This window comes from Exophiala aquamarina (assembly GCF_000709125.1).
Source record: "Exophiala aquamarina CBS 119918 chromosome Unknown aczIA-supercont1.4, whole genome shotgun sequence".
Classification (NCBI taxonomy): domain Eukaryota; kingdom Fungi; phylum Ascomycota; class Eurotiomycetes; order Chaetothyriales; family Herpotrichiellaceae; genus Exophiala; species Exophiala aquamarina.
The window spans coordinates 4374025-4392984 of NW_013550584.1; the positions used below are offsets into that span (position 1 = coordinate 4374025).

Sequence of the window (18960 nt, forward strand, 5' to 3'; positions counted from 1 at the left end):
TTGGCATGCTACGCACCTCTGTTAGGTTGACTCTTATAATAAAACCTTAGCCTTCTGGCTTTTTCCTTAAACCAACCCCCTTACATATATTCACACCATCCCCTTTTCCTGGCTCTGTCGGCCTAGGTATAATATCTTGCAATGTTGGTGTTCTCAGCTAAAGGCCCGTATATGTGTGACTGTCTACTGAGATACAGCGAGTAAGATTGCTATTAGCAAGGTTCTAGGAGCATCACAATGTCGAGGCGAGTGACTTAGCTCTCTTAGCAAATTACCATCGAAGAGCTAAGTTAAGATGCATTAATATTCAAATTTCTTCCTGTGGGGATGGGTATTTCATCAAATATGACGTACGGCAGCTGCTGACTCGGCGTCGCTATCCATACGGCCTACAAGTCGGTACCTCGTTCTTTCCCGTTTAGCCACTTCCTCGGGCCAGCCATAACTGACCAGAAGTTAATATACCGGCTCCATCGTATCCGGAAACAGGGACATTCACTACAAGGCGCGTGCCGTAGCCATGGAGTCCCTGGAAATAGAAGAGGGTGAGTGTCTCTAGATAGTAAGGGGACTTTCAAACTTGGGTATTATTACTCTCGTTTTCGGCACCTCCTATTTAGTATTGTAAATTTAAAGAAGTATAGGTAATAACTACTAATAATAGATTATACATTTTCGTTTCAATTGGAAAAAGTAGGTTGCTACTTTAATCTTTTAATAAATACTAGTTTATTATTCTTATTATTAATTTATAATTATTATTCTAGTATACTAGAACTTCGTGTTGTGTCCTTTTCATGCACGTCTTACTTGGGTGAGGTTTATGTAGAGAATATACTACCAAAAAACCTCGGAAAATTAAGGATACCTAATAACCGTAACCTTTTGAGGATCTTGATTGCTCATCTTACTAGAACCCTGCAGCGTTCAGCAAATAGGTCCAGATTTCACCCCGAGTAGGAAATGGGGGAACTACGTGTACCATCTCCTCCACCACCAAGCCTTGTAGAATGGCGACCTGACTCGCATTTACAAACTCCGACCCCTCAACACAGCAAAACTTTGCAACAACCAGCTTGTCAGTTGGTTGTGCTGCAAGGCCGCGCGAAAAGAAGACACTTACCGGGGCAGTGGCGGATTGCCGTGGGCTCTAGAGTCATCAGTACCTCTCATTCCAATAATCTGGTCGCAGGCTAGACAATCTATCTCGGTACAAAAAAATTCGACTAGGGACCTTGACACCCTCGCTTTGTCCTAACCTACCGATTGGTGGCATGTTTATCAACGTCTACGAAGTGAATCGTGGGCGGCTCCTAAGGGTTCATCTCACTCTTGCTCGGACGGTGTTGGATAGTGCTCATTCAGGCATGACCCTCTTTCTGCTGTGGATCGAGCGAACAGGCTAGGTGACTTCCTATCAGGGTGTTGGACGAGATGCCCTTTAGCTTGAAACAGCGGCGCTTGACGTGAGGTGTAGTGTTGTGATTGTTAGGGGGGTGGAAGCAACGGATTCTTGGTCGCTTCTTCGAAGTCGCCACAATGAAAGCAAACACTTATGGCGTTCTAATAACTCTAGTCTTTCTCTTTTCCCAACACCTTATTACCGCGCGCACACTCGATGGTAGGGTATGTAGTCTTTGCAAGTTGCTGTGATGAACAACTGTACCAAGCTAAATTCTTTTGAGATGACGTTATTAGTCGCTCGTGGATGCTTCATCCCAAGGCTTACTGACAAGGGTAGCCTCAGCTCTTACTTGGCCGCTTGGCAGATGACTTGCAATTTAGCTTCGCCCGGCATCTTGGGTGTACCCCTAGGGCGTTAGTAGCTAGGACTTATTGCTTCGGAGCGTCCTAGGCGATGCGTTCGGCCCCTGCAGCTGAAGCTCGGAGAACTGTTCCGCATTGGCCGTCGGCGCCAGATGCGGGCCGCCAAGAGGGTTGGGGCTGGATATGAGAATGCCCGCTGGTGCCCGTCAGCTTCGTAGTTACATAAACTGCCGATCTACATGGGTGTTTGGAATCCCAACAACAGCCAAGCCACCTCCCAATAATATAATATCTAAAAGTAGTATCAATTTATTGTCCTTTTCTTGGTTACCGAGAGCAGAATAGTCTAAAGATCTCGTCCACCTCTTTAGAGGGCCAGGAACTGGGAACTTAGAAACTAACTCGTCTCTTGCTTGTCCAACTTCTCAGATGGAAGCACCAAGGCTTTCACTAGCTTGTTCCAGCTTCAAAGACCTTCAAGGGTAACTTTGAGGGCATAGGACGTTGAGAGCTACTTATCGCTAAGTACCAGCTTACCAAGTAGGGCTAGTGCCGTTCATTCTCCTCCTAGGTATCCTCCTCCGAAGCAATCTTTATTTTTGCTCGGATAATTCAGGGTAGTATTCGAAGAGCTGGAGCTGAAGTCACCATTACAACTCGAAAGAATTGAATATTAAGTGGGAAACCGACTTCTTCACCCTTTATATTCCCCTCCCCTTCAACCTTATGAATCCGCGGAAACATCTATTTGTTGTTGCGAATCTTCAATCTTGCTCGTATATTAGACCATTCATCTCCAACATTTCCTTTTGATATTTTCCCACCGGTGCAGGAAATTCAGCATCGTGAAGATGCTACTAGAAACGTTCGGTATATTCCAAACTACTGCGATTATCATCGCCGGATATGTGAGTCCATGCTTTACTAAAGAGGTAATTGGACTCTAGGATCTAATCACCCTCCATATAGTGTATCGCAGTCTCAATCTATCGCTTAACATTACATCCTCTGGCTAAGTACCCGGGGCCATTGCTGGCAAGAGTTTCAGGGTGGCCTGATGCTATTTCAGCCATCAAAGGCCGCAGGCATATTGACCACTATCAACTACATTGTAAATATGGTAGTGCATCCTCTAAACTTGTCGGCAGTGTACATGCTTATAACGTATACATCTAGGCGATGTCGTGCGTTATGCACCCAATTGTCTGTCCTTTAATACTGTCAAGGCATTAAACGACATCTACGGCAACAGAAACGCAAACTTGGTTAAATCTGGGTGGACGGCGGCTTCTGAGTACATCAATCAACCCGCCAACTTGCACACATATTCAGATAAACAGCAACATGCGCAGAGGAAGAAGCTGCTTGCACACGCCTTTTCCGAGAGTGCTCTCCGGACTGCAGAAGAATTTATGCTGGAGAAGATTCGTGCCTGGTGCGGCTATCTAGACCAAGAAGGTAATCACGAAGTTGACCGACTTGGATGGAGCGAAGCAAAAGACATGGGCCACTGGTCAAACTTACTGACACTCGATATTCTTGGAGAGCTCTGCTTCGGCGCGAGTTTCGGTGGAATGGAAGCTGGCGACCATAACGTTCTTGACATGGTGATCTTTAGCGCAAGGCTAATCCAGATGGTGCGTACCAACTTTTACCTTTTCATAAACCTGACTTTTAGTGTTTTGGCGGAGGACTCTGGGACGCTAACGATAAAATAGATCGCATATCTCCCGATCAAACTGCTGATCTGGCCTATCCTCAGAAGTCCGAGGCTTCTTTCCGCCATCTCGGCAGAAACATCTAAGCGTCGGTGGGCTCTACGTTTAAAGATGCGTGAACTCATCGAAAAACGATACCAGATGGAGCTCCAAACCGAAAAGGAAGGCACTACGACGCGAAAGGATTTCTTCCACCATCTACTTCGCGCGCATGACCCTGAAACTGACGCTCGGATAGAGCCAACAGAGCTTGTGGGTGAGGCAGTCTTACTTGTTGGCGCTGGGTCTGATACTTCATCCACGGCGATTGCCTCGTGTCTCTTCTACCTTATTCGAAATCCAGAGGCACTTAAGAAACTCGGCCAAGAAGTTCGAGGAGGTTTCTGTGACGTCGAGGAAATTCGCTCTGGATCTAAACTCTCGTCACTGCTTTATCTTCGATCATGTGTTAACGAAGCTATGCGTATGACACCTCCAGTTCCCGGAGTGCTGTCCAGGAAAATCCTTCCTGGTGGAGCTGTAATTGATGGACATCAACTTAACGCCGGCACGATAGTGGGAGTACCGATCTATGCGATCCACCATCAAGAACGATATTTCCCCGATTCATTCTCCTTCTTACCAGAGCGATGGATTCTAGGTTCCAAGACACCACTCTTCGATGTTACCGACGAAAGCCTTGCCCTGGGACGATCTGCCTTTTGCCCATTCAGTCTTGGTAGCAGACAATGTATTGGGAAAAATATGGCCTATATGGAGCTTTTAGTTAGTATTGCAAGACTCATATGGCTATTCGATCTTCGTTTCTCCAGGACCGCTGTTACTGGAGGAGGCGACCCAAAATTGGTGGAAGCTGGAAGGGACCGAACGAATGAATTTCAGTTGCATGACTGGCTGGTTTCGGCTAAAAAAGGCCCCTTTGTCGAATTCAGGAAGAGGCCTACAATCTAAACAGCAACCTCCTCTCATTGCAGTAAGAGGACACAATCTGGAGGTATTAGGTCAAGGCAATTTATAGTAGAAGCAACCTACGTGGTGGGTGATGCTAGAGCTGAGGAGATACCTAGCCGCTAGCTAGAGGTGAATCATATTGTCGCAGTTTAGGAATCAACTATACATGTCAAGACACTATAGGATGTTAGAGCCTGTCGAGCATCTCGAATAGCTGGGATTCTGAGTTTGACATTGTGCAATAGCGCTGCATTAAATCCCACGGACTTTACCTCCTTTTATTTCAAGATGCGAAGCTCCCTGGCCGCTACTAGGTACAATATCTCTCTGCCCTCCAGCAGTCTTATTGTCGACGATTCACCAGACTATCATACATGACTTGTCACTTCTTACTAGAGACAATTATACCTTCGAAAAGCCTCTCATATACCATCTCTTTTCACCGAGATAATTCGAGACTTTCCCGAGACTTGGATGTCTCTTCTTCAAATAACGATCAGTATTTATCTTTCTTCCCCTCTAAAGCTCGATTTTCCGTTTGTCGCTAACAAGAACTCAAGCGGTAATGGACCCAACCATTCCGTGAGAAGCGGGCGAATTCATCCTGATAATGGGAACCGTTGTCAAAAGCGACCACGCCCTTTGAGCTTTGGTTAATCCAATCGAAGATGAATTAAATCACAGGGTGAATTCGTCGTCAATGGCTCGTGCCGGTACACCCTGAGGAACGGCGGCCGGACAGTGGGCGTAGACTCTTCCACCTACCTTAGGTTCGCTCGCCTGAGCGAGGGCAACTGGAAGGAAGATTCATTTGGAATCTTTGTGAACTCACGAGAGATTATGGATATCATCAAAGAGATGAATTAGAGATGGACTAGGGCTTCGAGAGGTGAAAATGACGGCCAGTCGCGGTGGAGTTCCCATTGACAGACAGTACAACGTAGTGACTCACGATGCAAGAGGGCTTCAACGTCTTGCAAAGGAACGAGGCTAAACTACGGAGTCGCTTTACCCCCCATAAATTTTGGCTTCAACCGAGGATCGAGTACAATATACGTTTTAAGTAGTAATCTATCTTCTTTCCCCTAGCCATTCCTAGTTTAGCGAAGACATAGTAGGTAAAGTGTAGTTGCAAGAGGGTCTCCGGCACAGAGCCTCTGTTTAAAGCCCACGAGAATGTCATTGTTGCGCCTCAGCACTAATGAGGCACTGTGATTCTTAGTGGGTATACCTGTCAAGATATATTCCATCTCATGCCATTATGCTTCAAGAATGTGGCACAAATGAGAGGAAATCCTCCTGCGGACGTATCTCATTCCTCAATGACGGCTCAACCATATGCAAGAACCACACAATCCGGGGTTTTGGCCAGAAATCTAGCGACTGTGTGGACACGCTCGAGCGCTATACTATGTGCGCGAAGAACTGCCGGTGCGCAGAGTCTAGTGTGTACCCACCACTAGCTCTCTACTCATAGCCTTACTAACACTTTAGTTAGCTTTGAACGTATAGCATGTATTCAGAGACTCAGTGTCAGTAGTCAAAATCTCGTTGCTCAAACAGGTTGGGATGCGGTCAAGGAGAATCCTAAGGTTCTTGCAAACAGGCCTGGATCCTAGGTATATTGATACAACCCGGAAGGATCTGATACCGAGAACTTCAAGACATCTATCGACCAAATTCTTTTGGAAACTTCTTTAAAGAATACTAACACTCCTCCAAGCTGTGTTTCCTAGTCCGACGGAGCTGCCGGCCACTTATTCGCGAGGTAGGGTACGCTTATTACTGCCCATATTTGACTATCGAACAGTGTCCTTCAAGATAACTAATTCAACTGCCTTAGATTCTTTAACAGCAGGACTCTCACCTCGGTTTGATTCCTCTAGTACATGAATGCTCCTGCTGCTCGCTGCATATTGTTGATTGATGTTGGCAGTCCAATCGATTGGGCAAGGTTGCACGCAATCAAGACTATCTTACTGGTTTATTATTCAGTTTATTATTCCTTTCTTGGGTGCGTCGGTCACGCAAGACATGTCGACACGTCAGGCGGATGCACAAGAAAATTGTCAATCACCCAGGCCATGGTCGTGTTGCTAACTCCGTCGGCCAATCTCAGCCAGTGTTGATTTGTTACACTGGTGTCATTGACCCATGCATTGGAGGCATTGCTTGCAGTAATAGAGTTGTATCCATCCTCATTCGCATAAGACAACATCGGCCACAGACCGATGTTAGCAAATCCGCCGATACCTAACACCCCGTACAGTACTGCAATGGGATCCCACGTCTCACGACGGACGGACCCTCGAGTCACGTACCACTGATAAGCAGAAATCACTGGTGACTCATTGGATGTGAGGGCATCAGCCAAAGGCCTGTCCCCTGAGTAAATGTTGTTTCCTAGCTCACCACCAGAGAAAGTGATGGGGATCGTCTGGGGCACATTCTCAATAACATAGATCGTACTGTTGGGGTCATTCCCCCCAAAATTGTACTCCCAACCAGACGGATAACGACCTCCCATGATGATGATTTCACTCACTTTGGCTGTCAAAAGCTCAGAGCCGCTTAGAGGACTGATGTCGTCGCCTTCGGATTGAAGCAGGTTCGCAAGATTAGTAAGAAAACCAATCGAGATTATATGCATGCTGTTATTGTCGGCCGATGCAAGAATATTTCGATAGAGCTCGACAGGGGTTGGAGCTAGGGATGCATTGGTAAGAGGTCCGGGCCAGTTGTAGGCAACCTTGCTGGCATATTCGCCCCTCCTTTCAAATGAGTCAGATTGGTTCACAGCCAAGATCCTGACCTACACGTAATCCCAGTCATCGAAGAACGTCACGTTTGATAACGGGCGGAGAGCAGCTATAGGAACCTTTGCGTTGCCAAAGTATGAACAGATTGACTATGAGACATCAACTTCTGTGCATATAGCCTAAAGAAACATACATACACTTGCGGCCGGTGCACCATACTTTGACGGAGTGTTGATCATGACGCCTCTAAGTTCTGCCAGGCCGCAGTTCTGGAGCACGTTGGCTACCGTTAAGGCTCCAACGTCGTCAACATCACCAAACAGATCAGTGTCAATGATGATCGGCTGACGATATGCAAGTGTCTCAGCAACAAAGAACAAGGTCCTTGAAAGCAAAAGTGCAGTAGTGACCGTGGCTCGCATCTTCGCGAAATTTGCAGGTAAATAATTACAGTTCCTCAAAGCGCTAGGGAGAACGGCGACAAGTTTTAAGACCTCCCGACCACCTTCCAGAGGCTAACATCTTCAAATTTAACCATCGAGTGAGGACTTGGCTAAGTACTTCCGGCTTTCTACCGCACGCCTATAGGAGTGCTCCGTTGTCATGATAAGAACTAGTGAAAGATCAGAGTCTGATAGTATTGGAATACTATAATGCGGGTAACTCGCGTCTGAATGAGTCGCTGTCGGCGTGCTAAGACATGTCCGAAGTATGATGATAGCCAACGATAGAATATGAAAGCTAGGATTAACAATAATTATACTAGAACTTCCCGGGATAGAAATATAACCGGGCCAGATCAAGTGTTCTCGTACGATTTTTAGTGTTTCATGATTGGGTGATAACCCAACATTTGCTGAAAGATATTAGGCGCCCTACCACCCGTAGGCCGACACTTAGTGCTAAGGCTAAAGAGCTGCTCGTACGATAGCCCGAGCAACCACTTGTTTTATTGGTGCGAAACTAGGGTATCCTTACTGTCTGGAACCAGAACGATTCAGTGCTATGGTGGACTGACCTGCCGAACTCTGATCTTTGCTGAATTGTGAAGATATATCTTCTTAGAAGACCGTCCTCGTTACCCAGAAATCTAGTCCCTGAGTCTTCCTCTAGTATTTGCCGAACCTTCAAACTTGGATTTCAGTGCAGACCGAGGCTTCCTCGCCACTGATCAGGTGTGAGAAAAAGTAGCTGCGTATCCTGATAGTAGCTATTGCAAGGCAACTCAGAAACATGTCGCCGACAAAATATTTGGACCGACCTATTCCTGCCATATCCCTGGCCGACTTCGATTCTCGCATCGACGAGATCACGCAGCAGCTTTCCACCGCAGCCGAGGACGTAGGCTTCTTTTGCATCGTCGACCATGGCATCCCACTGAGCACCATCGACGACGCTTTCGAGTTGTCGTCGAATTTTTTCGCGCTTCCGGATTCTGTCAAAGCCACGGTGCCCTTCTCTAATAACGCTGGTTGGGAGAAGAATGCTCAGATCCGTCCCTCGACTGGTGTAGCTGATCGGAAGGAATCCTACCAGATGCAGTTCGGCGCGAACATGGAGGGCAAATGGCTTCCTGATCCCGCGATTCCAAATTTTCAATCCTCAGCACTCGACTTCATGCATCAAGTCCAGGCAGTCTCGGAGAAGCTAATGACCTGTTTCGCCCGCAGCCTTGGCTTTGACGACAACTATTTTATCCAAGCCCACAACATCAGCCGGCCTGAATCCCAGACCGTTTGTCGACTATTGCATTACTTCGAGGTGCCACGGGAGAACGGAAGGAATGGAGAAGTGTGGCATCGAGCTGGAGCTCACACGGACTGGGATCTTCTCACTTTGCTCTTCCAGAAAGGCGGTCAGTCGGGTCTCGAGATCTGCCCTGGCCGTGAGGTCAGCACATCCTTCGGTCACGGCGACACCTGGACCAAAGTTGAACCTTCGAGCACGGGCGCTATCATTTGCAACATCGGTGATTTGCTAATGAGCTGGTCAGATGACCGCTTCAAGTCGACTTATCATCGCGTCAAAGCTCCTACAGAGCCAGGTGACTACTACGGGGAGAGATATAGCATCGCATTCTTCAATCAGCCCTGTCACGATGCGCTCATCCAAGGGCCTAAGAAAAAGTACCCGCTTGTAACGGGCGCAGAGTTCACCAAGAATGCAATGATGTTATACTATTCCGAAACATTGGAAGAAAAGTTAAAGCAAGATGAGGGTATAACTAATGGTCCTTCCCAGGTAGATCTAGGAAGCAAGGTCGTTGACGAAATTGGTGCATAGACTTTACAAATATGTTGGGAAGAGCATAAGAAGCATTGGGTTTTTATTTCTGTCAGAGGAAAACCGTCATTTCCTCTGCGTATTCCTTCACAATCAAAAGTGTATACTATTCCAGAAGTACGGCCAAATCATATTGCTACTGTTTTTTTGTCCGATTGCCACAAAATCAGCAAACAGAGAATGTTTATTCGTATTTTGGACGTGGAAATATGCAGGTTCACATCAGCCTCCAGGACGGCTAGCTTCCCTGGAAAATGATATCGATCGCAGTCATTGTCCTGAGCAGGGTACCCTACGTTATAGTGGCGCGCATCAGCCCAAATGCGAAATTGCCGCAGTTCGGCCGGACGCAACACTACTACTCGATAAAACATTCGAGTCAAGCTTGTCAGTGCCGTATAGATATCACTAGTAAAGATACTGAACTATGTAATTCTTTGCTTTGAATGAGGCAGAGAAGTCGTAACCCCATTTGAATCCGTACCGAACAGTAACTTGTCCAGCTCACTCTTGTCGTGGGGAAAGACAAGGTTCAAGAAAACCCCGACCACAGCGGCAATGATGAATGGGGTCTCCACGACGAGATTAATACCCTGCTCAAAGCCCTGTAGGTGCACATTCGGCCCGCTATAGTCCAAGATTTGGTGAAACCATGTCGGTGTGACGATGTCAATGAATCCGATGCCGAGGGCGATGGTCATGATGAAACGGTTGCGTCGATCGAAATGCACCATTCCCAGAATTCTTATACCCGCTACAACAATAGTGCTGTAGAGGAAGACCTGCATGCCACCAAGGACTGATGGAGGCATAGCTGAAAACACAGCACCGAATTTGGCGAAAAATCCCATAAGAATCAAAAAGCATGAAGCTGCCCAGCCGGCACGTCTAGACTGTAAATCCGTTTGTCAGTACAAGTTTCCTCACGGCGGGTAGAGGAGACATAGGTATCCTTACCGCGCAGCCAGTAATGACGATGACCCCGTTGTTTCCGGCCTGTGCAACCATAGGTCCAGCAGTTCCTAAGGCGCTGATCAAACTGCCCAATCCATCGCAGAGAATACCTCCCTGGATTCTACTGTTGAACAAAGTGCCTTCGACCTCGACTCCGGATATTTCGGCCGTAGCTAGGATGTCTGGCATACAGCTGACACCCTGACAGATAAACATGATGAGCAATGGAAGCACCAAAGCCCCATCGACCGACAACTTGAATGTATGAACCCAGAGAAAAGTGACGACTGGGGCTGAATCGATGTTTTCTCTCGACCAGTAGCCAGTCGCCCCAGAGATCGCACACCCAATGGCGAGTCCAATCAAGACAGAGCCTGACTTCATCAGAGGAGACCCAAACTGCTCGACCAGTATAATGCTGACAAACACACTGAATCCAAGCCCGATCAACTTGGGATCAGCCCAAGGGAGTGGGTTTGGTGCCTCAATATTTGGGCATAACGCGTAGAAGCCTTCGCCGCCATTGCAGTTATAGGAGCCTGCCCAATTTTGCATACCGTTGCCGATCAAGAACACACCGACCAACAGTAAAAGAGTCCCAGTGATGATTTTTGGAAAGATCTTGTTGAGGAGACGAGGAGGAACAAGTGACATGGCAATTTGAATGAAGACAGTGCAAAGCATCGTGCCCAGAAAAGCCCCCCAAGCATCAGGACAGGGCAACTGTGTTCCATCTTCGGCAATCGGACATGTTCCATTGTTGTAGCGCATACTGGTGTAAGAGAAAGCGATGGGGATTATATCAAATGTAGGTCCAACGACAGACAGCAGACCGGTACCAATATAGAAAGGTGTTCCCTTGATATGGACCCGCGTGACTTGAATGGCTGTGGCAATTCCAGTGGTGATGAACGCTGCCGACACCAGATAGGATACTTGCTCCGATCGTAGATGGAAGGCTCCAGATGCGATTGCTAGTGGAGGTGAGACAACTGATCCGATCATAATGAGTGCATGTTGCAAACCAAGAATGATGGTCAGGAGTATGGGCACTTGATCATGCAGGCCATAAAAAGGGACTGATTTTTCCTTGTATTTCCTGTTGAATGGAGGGATGTTGGGCGTGATGAGGTACCAATAGTCGTAATCTCCGATCCAAGCATCCTTCGACTTGATGTAAGTAATGAGCTGAGTGGCCTTGTCGTGGAAGGTGAGTTTTTCTGCTGTTCCTTGACCCAATCTGTCGTCTGTTGATAGGTTGAGGCTCTCTGAGATCATTTTACTGTCCCCTGTTGCCATTTTTGGGAGATCCATGCGCGATTTTGGACTAATCGAGTGCGTTACTAAATGCAGATGGTAATGTGCCCAAAGTATCGAAGTGGTCTGAGTCGTATGAGATGATACTGCCGCCTTATATCTTGCTGTTCTTGCATTCGCTGGTCGACGAACTGTAATCCAGAGCATCAGCTGGAAGCCTATCTTCGAGCATATTTGAACGAGCTCAAGGACAGTATCAGCAGTCGTACGAAAAACACACTTTACTGTTTCAGGCTGGATATTTTCTTATCGCCAATTAGTCATGGACAAGCTTCGGACTTATCGGTGGCTGATGTTCTCGTACCAAACGGGAAACTTGATTGGTTCGAAGACCCGAAAGCCCGACGAAGCACTCGATTTGATTTAAGGGTGGGACAACAAGCCTGAGAAGGGGCTAAGCCACAGGTTCCCAGAACGCTGACTGATTGGAATCATTCCTTCGCCGAATAGAACCCCATCTACGGCGACTTCCGCCTCAATGACTGTTCGAATTTGCAGAGGATGATTTGGTTTCCATCCCGAGACTGTCGGTGCTTAAAGACGAATCTTCTGACTGGACTGTCATCATTTCAGGCCTAGAGCAATTTAGTGAGACATCCCCTCGTCACACGGATCTACCGCTTCCATGTCGACCTTGTTCGTGAATGCAACAATCATTACCGTCGATGATCTGAAAACGATCTGGCTGGATGGGGCTATACTGATCGATGGAGATCGCATTGGCGCGATTGGGAAAACAGCGACCTTGCTATGTCATCCTTCGCTGCGGGATGACTGCAAGATCGTGGATTGTCAAGGAAAAATCATCCTTCCTGGTCTCATCAATACGCATGCACATCTTGGTCAATCAATTCTGCGAGGCCTGGCGGAGGATGTCCCTCTTCACTCTTGGCTTTGCGACGCGATCTGGCCGCTGGAGGCCAATTATGAAGACGATGACGGTTATATTGCCAGTAAGATGACCATTGCCGAAATGTTGAAGAGTGGTTCCACATGCTTTCTTGAGGCGCTTCTCACCCCCGGGACTGGGTTCGAAAATGCAGCCAGAGCAGTGGACGAGATGGGAATCCGAGGTTGCTTGGTATGGACACTAAGCTTGACTACTCCTGCCGGCTGGCAGCTGACATTTGGCACATAGGGCAAGCTTGTTAAAGTCGAAGAATCGGATAAGTTCGGCATGAGAGACCCTCGAGATCGGGATATCTCTAACATGTCGATTGAAGCCGCCCTGGCTGCTTATGAAAAATACCACGGCTCGTGCAGCGGGCGCCTTCACGTTTGGATGGCGGCAGGCACTCCTCGAGGCACGGCTGAATCGGCACATAAAGCGATCGGAGACGCCTGTTGTGAACATGGAATTGGTTTCACCATGCACTGCGCTGAAGCGCCTAAGGATTATGTTATCTACCGTGAAAGCTATTTCTGCAGCCCGGTGGAGTTTTGCCATAGGACAAACATCATTGGGAGGGGTCGGCAGACTGTGCTTGCCCATATGGTGAACCTTGATCTCAGCAAAGATCTTCCATTATTGCTCGAAAGTGGAGCTACTGTGGCGCACAACGCAACAAGTAACTGTAAGCTTGGTTCTGGTATTGCTGCCATACCTGAAATGCTCAAGGCCAACATCAATGTCAGTCTTGGAACCGATGGAGCGCCGTGTGCGAATACCTACGACATGATCCAAGAGATGCGGATCGCTGCACTCATTCACAAGGGCTCCAGACAAGATGCAGCGGCAATAACCGCAGAACAGATTTTGACAATGGCGACCATAAACGGAGCCAAGGCACTGGGGCTGGACAAGGAAATAGGGAGCCTCGAAGTGGGCAAGAAGGCAGACTTCGTGGTAATAGATCCCACCGGTTTGCACTGTGCACCGTTCGATTCAAGCCAGATATTGGAGGGCGGTGTTGACCCAGTAACGACCATTGTCTTTTCATGCTCGGGGGCTGATGTAGATAAGGTCATTGTCGATGGTGAAGTGTTAGTGGACGGTGGGAGACTGGTCAGGCACGACGAGCACCAGATTAGACAGGAGTCGCAAAGAGCGATCAGGAGGATTCGCAACAAGACTGAGATCCGGACTCGGATGGCACGAAACTATTGCTAAAACACATCAAGGCAAGTACAGAGGGCCTTATTAGGTCAGCTCTTGTGGCATTATGTTGAGAAAATCGCAAATGCTCGAGTTAGACTGGAAGGCCTCTGGATTTATCCTAAAGTATTGGCTGTTCTTGCTCGTGTGCAGATTTTGTCGAGGACTCACCCAGAAGTGCTGATTTACCATCCTTAGGTCCTCCTAGAGATCTTGAAACCGTCAAATGTACAGCAACTGGCATTCAAAATCGTCACTTATGGCGTTCCTCCAACATTTTTGCAGCTTCATTTATAATTTTGGGCATATCGGCACAGTATATGTTCTTCCACAGTAGGTCCGTCCTGCCTTGTTCTCCGCGGATTCGTCTAGGCATCTAATCACGCAATCGGCGTTTCCATCCGAGAAGAATGGAATCGAATATCTTTCAGATCCGGAATTGTTGATGACCCGGTGAATGTTACTCTTGTAAGCGCCACCGGTCCAAACACTCAGCATGTCTCCGATGTTGGCGACGTATGCATCATCTCGCGGTGTGACTTCAATCCATTCATTTTTGTCCTGGTTCAATACCTGCAAACCAGAATTTCCATCTTGGAGCAAAAGTGTAATGGCGCTGAAATCAGTGTGGGCACCTGTGCCCTCGATCATTTCATCCTCAAAATCCGGGGGAGTGAATAATGAAGTAGACGAACTGATTCAATGGGATTTTGCCTAAAGTCGGCGAATACACCAGTATCCATGTTTTCCATTTCTGATGCAGTAACTCGCAAGACAATGGAGGACGAATCTGACAAAGCGCGATGGTACTCGAGCAGAGGGATCTTGAAATGCCAGTGTGGAATAAGCTCTGGACTTGGCCAGACGTTGGGCTCTAGAAAAGGGGGAAATGGCGGATTGCCGTCTGGAGCTTCGCGTCCTAGAAAATACCCCTAGAAAGACTTGTTAGATTCGAACTGCACCTCTGAAAGCAGACGTGCCTATGTCAGGACTCACCTCTTCCAAACCAGCCTTCTTCCCGGGCTCGAGGAATTGGGTTCCCAAGACCTCATATCCACGACCAGGAGTCCCACTAAGCTTGCACTTTTCCTTGTCTAGGAGATTGAAAAGGGCTTTCGCTGCCACAAATGCCTGTTGTGGGAGGGACTTGGAAACACTGTGCCATACCAGCTGGAAAAACCCACTGGTGGCGCAAGCTTTTCGGATCTCACCCACAATGGCATCGGCAGCAACTGACGCAGGGCTATGTAAGTATGGACTGAGGTCAACTGTAAGGATTATGATGTCGGTGGGCTCTTGTGCGGCCATGTGGAATATAGTATTTCACCCTTGGCGGTTACATTGAAGTGAATAGATATTTTTAAATCGGCCGGAGGTAGTTGTACTGGATTGACGTGGCGAGGCGTACCACAGCCTCCCTCGTCGCAGGTCTGTTGTTGAGATCTATAGGCACGAACGAGGTTTGGTCGGAACTCTAAAGGATGGCATCACGTCGGGTCGGATACCTCCACGTATCAGCCTATCAAGTGCAAAGACGCATCTGTGTGTTGGGAAAGCAGTTTAGGTAATCTTCAGTACTTGAACTACAGCTATCTACGGCACGGTCCAGGTTCCACGAGACGCGCAAGCAGTATCCCGTACCTCGGTAAGGTTGGTGGAAACGACCATGGAAGCTTAGCACCTGCCCCAATTAAGGGGAGATGTCGAACAACAACGGGAACCACTGTAAGAAAGGCGCGCGTTGATCTAACCACGATACAGACGTAGGCGGGAGGAGAGATAAGGGGGATCTTATGCTAGTGCCCAACGGCAACTTTCGTACGATAAGAGTCACGTGCTGGGAATGAATCAGCGAAGTCCCTCCAGCCACCTTGGACTATCAATCCCGGGTTTTGTCAGTGTACAAGTTTTCCCCTTTGATATCTTCGCTGTTCCCCAGTTCCAAGCACACATCCAGATCTCTCGCCACTCGATTGGGCTGTTGGACTAAAATGGTCAAAGCACGAAAACGGAGTACCTGTACCGAGTGCAGTTTACGACGCCAGCAGTGTGATAGGAGGCTCCCGTGCGGGCGATGCATCAAGCGTGGGATTCCGGATAAGTGCCAGTTAAACTGGCAGGAAGGCAGATACGACCCTTCGAAACATCGAGCTTATCCATCCAGACATCGCGATTTCAGACCGACTCCACCTGCAGGCAACGCAGAGCAACCAGCCGACTTAGGTCTGCTCCAAGGTTTACCAGGACAGGAAGTGTCGCTCGAACCCGAGGAGTCTTGGGGATCATTCAGCTCCAGTGCGGCACATCCGCGATATGTTTTTACGCCGTACGAAAGCAAACAGCTCCGGAAGAGCGCTACTGGAGTTCATAGTGGAATTGGAACCTCGATCTTCTCTTCGGCTGGGCCTATGTCGTCTCTGCCGTCTACTAGAGCCCTCCACGAAGCATATCTACAGATGCTAATGCCAAGTCTTGATCATATCTGGAAGTTGGTCAACTATCACGAAGCTTACCTCCTGTGGTATCATTGTTGTTATCATGGGCCAACATTTCGATCGGAACTCGAAAGTGTGATTGCAGAGCAAAAGGATAAGACAACACTGCTGGTTAGCGACCTAGATGGTCAATGGCTCGCCCTCCTGTTCTCGATAATGGCTGGTAGCCTTACGTGCACAGCTGAGTGGCGACTTCGAGATTGGGGCTTTTCCCAACAGGAGGCTGTCAAGTTGTCCATGCAATGGTATAGAGCATCCATCACATGTCTAAATTATGGAGAATGGACATCTGAGCATAAACTATACTCTGTGCAGGCCGTCACTACCTTGGCCATGTCCGCTCACTCCCTCGGCCAATCTAGTGAGCTCTCCATTCTTCTTGGGGCAGCATTGAAGATCGCACAAACTCTTGGGCTTGATAAAATTAGTCATGACGCAGTCGTGGACAAGATTGACGAGCGTTCTTCCAATGACCAACGGCACCGCTCACTGAACCGCGAGATTGGTCGGAAGTTATGGTCACAATTATGTGTCCAAGACTGGATGTCGCTGCCGTTCGCCGGAAGCCATCATATCAATCCATCTCATTTTACGACGACAAAGCCATCAAGTCGGAATCACTTGACAATGGAATACTTGCCAGCTACATTCCCAACTTATATCAGCTATGGAAACTATATTTTTGAAATCGCAAAACTGGTCGTGGGGCATCACGAGGCAACATTGCAATCTACCACCCCATTCACCAAATATCAGCATGTCCTGGACTATGATGCTCAAATGAGAAACCTTGCTACGAAGGGCATGCCTCGATATTTCCACGTTGTCGAACCTGTGGATGCTTTGTGGCCGGAATGGGTTCACTGGGCGAGGTCGAGCCTTACCGTTTGCTTTGCACACAAGATCATCATGATTCATCGCGCCTTTATACGACAAAGCTTCACTAATCCAGTCTACTCTATGACAAGAGTTACCTGCATTGCGGCAGCGAAGACCATTCTGAATGAGGCAAAGAAAGCCAAGGACTCGAACGGCCCAATCATCTGGATCGATAAAGGATTTTGCGTGGCCGCCGCGGTTATACTTTGCCTAGACATATTCCATCGTAAAGAGTCCGACCCAGAGCTTTCTATCCATAAGGGGCTTGTTGTGGAATGCATTGAACAGCTTCACAAATTCGAAAGTAGTGCTATTGCTGTACGAGGAGCTAGCTTACTAGCTGGAATTCTCGCACATGGAAACAGCGCCAGAAACGGTTCGGACTGGCCGCCCCTAAGTATTGACACCCGTGAGATACTAAAATTAATACCAGAAGTTTCTCCCTTACATGGAGGTGGCGCCTTAGAGGCATTGGTCGAGTTACTTCCCCCTCAAGCAGGCTTCAGCAATATCTTTCTCTCCGAAAATATTTTTGGACACAACACCGTAATAAGCTGAGGAGAAATAGCTAGTCATTACTAGAATTAGCTAGCTTTCGCGAGATTTAGCTCTTCCTAACTCTCTAGGTTTTATTATCTCTAGTCGTACCTAGATATACTATACTTTCTCTCTAGATTTTGTTATTTCTAGTCGTATCTAGTATTAGGAACGAAGAAGGTATATATAGGTCCCTCCTATTAAGACTAAGCGATACCCTATCAACGCCTAGTCACGTGATTAGGCTTATATAAGCTAGGATTACGTAGTATCCATTAGGCAAGGCTATACTTAAGCCTTACGGAAGATTCTATAAAACGCCATTCCATTCTATAGGATTAGAAATTACTTAACTTAATCTCTAAGTATCCTAGGAGTTAACTCGTATTTACGAATACTCGGCAATTACTCTCGTACTTACGAGATATTATAACGGAGCCTACGCCTATATAAAATAGGCCTATACTCCTTTACTTAGATAGATCTTAAGTTATTGAATAAGATAGAAAGCGACTATATATTCTACTCCTTCTTTCTACGGTCTTCGGCTACTTCTACTATAGATCCTAAACCTTATCCCTCGAATAATAAGTATTAATATTAGAAACCGCTAATACTCTAATAGATTTAATTAAAAATAAAGTAAGGTATAGCTAGATATCTATATCTCCTTTACTAGAGTAGATAGATTTAATAACGCTACCCTCGTAAGCGAATTTCTTAAGAAGTAGGGCCCTTAAGCCCTAAACGAGGCGATTAGACTTCTTATTAATACTACTAAGGTAAACTAGTAGGAGGATAGCTCTATATACGACGATATATAATTTAACTAACTTAAAAATATATAGAAGGAGATAAGGGTATAAGCTAAAGTAAAGAGTATCGATTAGGCTACGCAACGGGTTAGGCTAAACCTAGTTAAAAACCCGGAACCTAACCTAATAGAGTTAAATTAATTAGGTTTCTAAAATAGCTAAAAACTTAACGGGTTTTTTAATCGGGTTAAAAAAAAAGAGGATAGGGTTTAAAACCTAATAGGACTACTAAGAGTTACTAAAAATAGACTATTTTTAAGAAAAATAGAAATAATTACTATAAATAGTATATTTTTTACTAAAAATAGTAATAATCTAAGTAATAATCTCTATTTTTAGTAATTTAGGCTACTAAGACTAAACCTAATAGAAGTATAAACTCTATTAGGT

General features: G+C 46.9%; 7 protein-coding genes across 7 annotated transcripts; 4 read left to right on the forward strand and 3 right to left on the reverse strand.

The window, feature by feature from the left end:
• Positions 1 to 2618: 2618 nt before the first annotated feature.
• Positions 2619 to 4436, forward strand: A1O9_06677 (uncharacterized protein; the record flags this gene model as incomplete). Its single annotated transcript, XM_013405887.1, has 4 exons — positions 2619 to 2675; positions 2737 to 2890; positions 2944 to 3404; positions 3486 to 4436. 4 exons carry the CDS (start codon positions 2619 to 2621, stop codon positions 4434 to 4436), a joined length of 1623 nt encoding a protein of 540 aa, XP_013261341.1.
• A 2023-nt stretch (positions 4437 to 6459) lies between these two features.
• Positions 6460 to 7617, reverse strand: A1O9_06678 (uncharacterized protein; the record flags this gene model as incomplete). The annotated part of the gene is made up of 3 exons (XM_013405888.1): positions 6460 to 7207; positions 7253 to 7344; positions 7393 to 7617. The coding sequence occupies 3 exons, from the start codon at positions 7615 to 7617 to the stop codon at positions 6460 to 6462; spliced, it is 1065 nt and encodes a 354-aa protein (XP_013261342.1).
• An 811-nt stretch (positions 7618 to 8428) lies between these two features.
• A1O9_06679 (uncharacterized protein) lies at positions 8429 to 9478 on the forward strand (the record flags this gene model as incomplete). The annotated part of the gene is made up of 1 exon (XM_013405889.1): positions 8429 to 9478. The coding sequence occupies one exon, from the start codon at positions 8429 to 8431 to the stop codon at positions 9476 to 9478; it is 1050 nt and encodes a 349-aa protein (XP_013261343.1).
• A 425-nt stretch (positions 9479 to 9903) lies between these two features.
• Positions 9904 to 11731, reverse strand: A1O9_06680 (uncharacterized protein; the record flags this gene model as incomplete). Its single annotated transcript, XM_013405890.1, has 2 exons — positions 9904 to 10371; positions 10436 to 11731. 2 exons carry the CDS (start codon positions 11729 to 11731, stop codon positions 9904 to 9906), a joined length of 1764 nt encoding a protein of 587 aa, XP_013261344.1.
• A 643-nt stretch (positions 11732 to 12374) lies between these two features.
• On the forward strand, positions 12375 to 13859 carry A1O9_06681 (uncharacterized protein; the record flags this gene model as incomplete). The annotated part of the gene is made up of 2 exons (XM_013405891.1): positions 12375 to 12830; positions 12888 to 13859. 2 exons carry the CDS (start codon positions 12375 to 12377, stop codon positions 13857 to 13859), a joined length of 1428 nt encoding a protein of 475 aa, XP_013261345.1.
• Positions 13860 to 14135: 276 nt separating this feature from the next.
• On the reverse strand, positions 14136 to 15152 carry A1O9_06682 (uncharacterized protein; the record flags this gene model as incomplete). The annotated part of the gene is made up of 3 exons (XM_013405892.1): positions 14136 to 14417; positions 14540 to 14776; positions 14841 to 15152. 3 exons carry the CDS (start codon positions 15150 to 15152, stop codon positions 14136 to 14138), a joined length of 831 nt encoding a protein of 276 aa, XP_013261346.1.
• A 683-nt stretch (positions 15153 to 15835) lies between these two features.
• On the forward strand, positions 15836 to 17776 carry A1O9_06683 (uncharacterized protein; the record flags this gene model as incomplete). The annotated part of the gene is made up of 1 exon (XM_013405893.1): positions 15836 to 17776. The coding sequence occupies one exon, from the start codon at positions 15836 to 15838 to the stop codon at positions 17774 to 17776; it is 1941 nt and encodes a 646-aa protein (XP_013261347.1).
• Positions 17777 to 18960: the final 1184 nt, after the last annotated feature.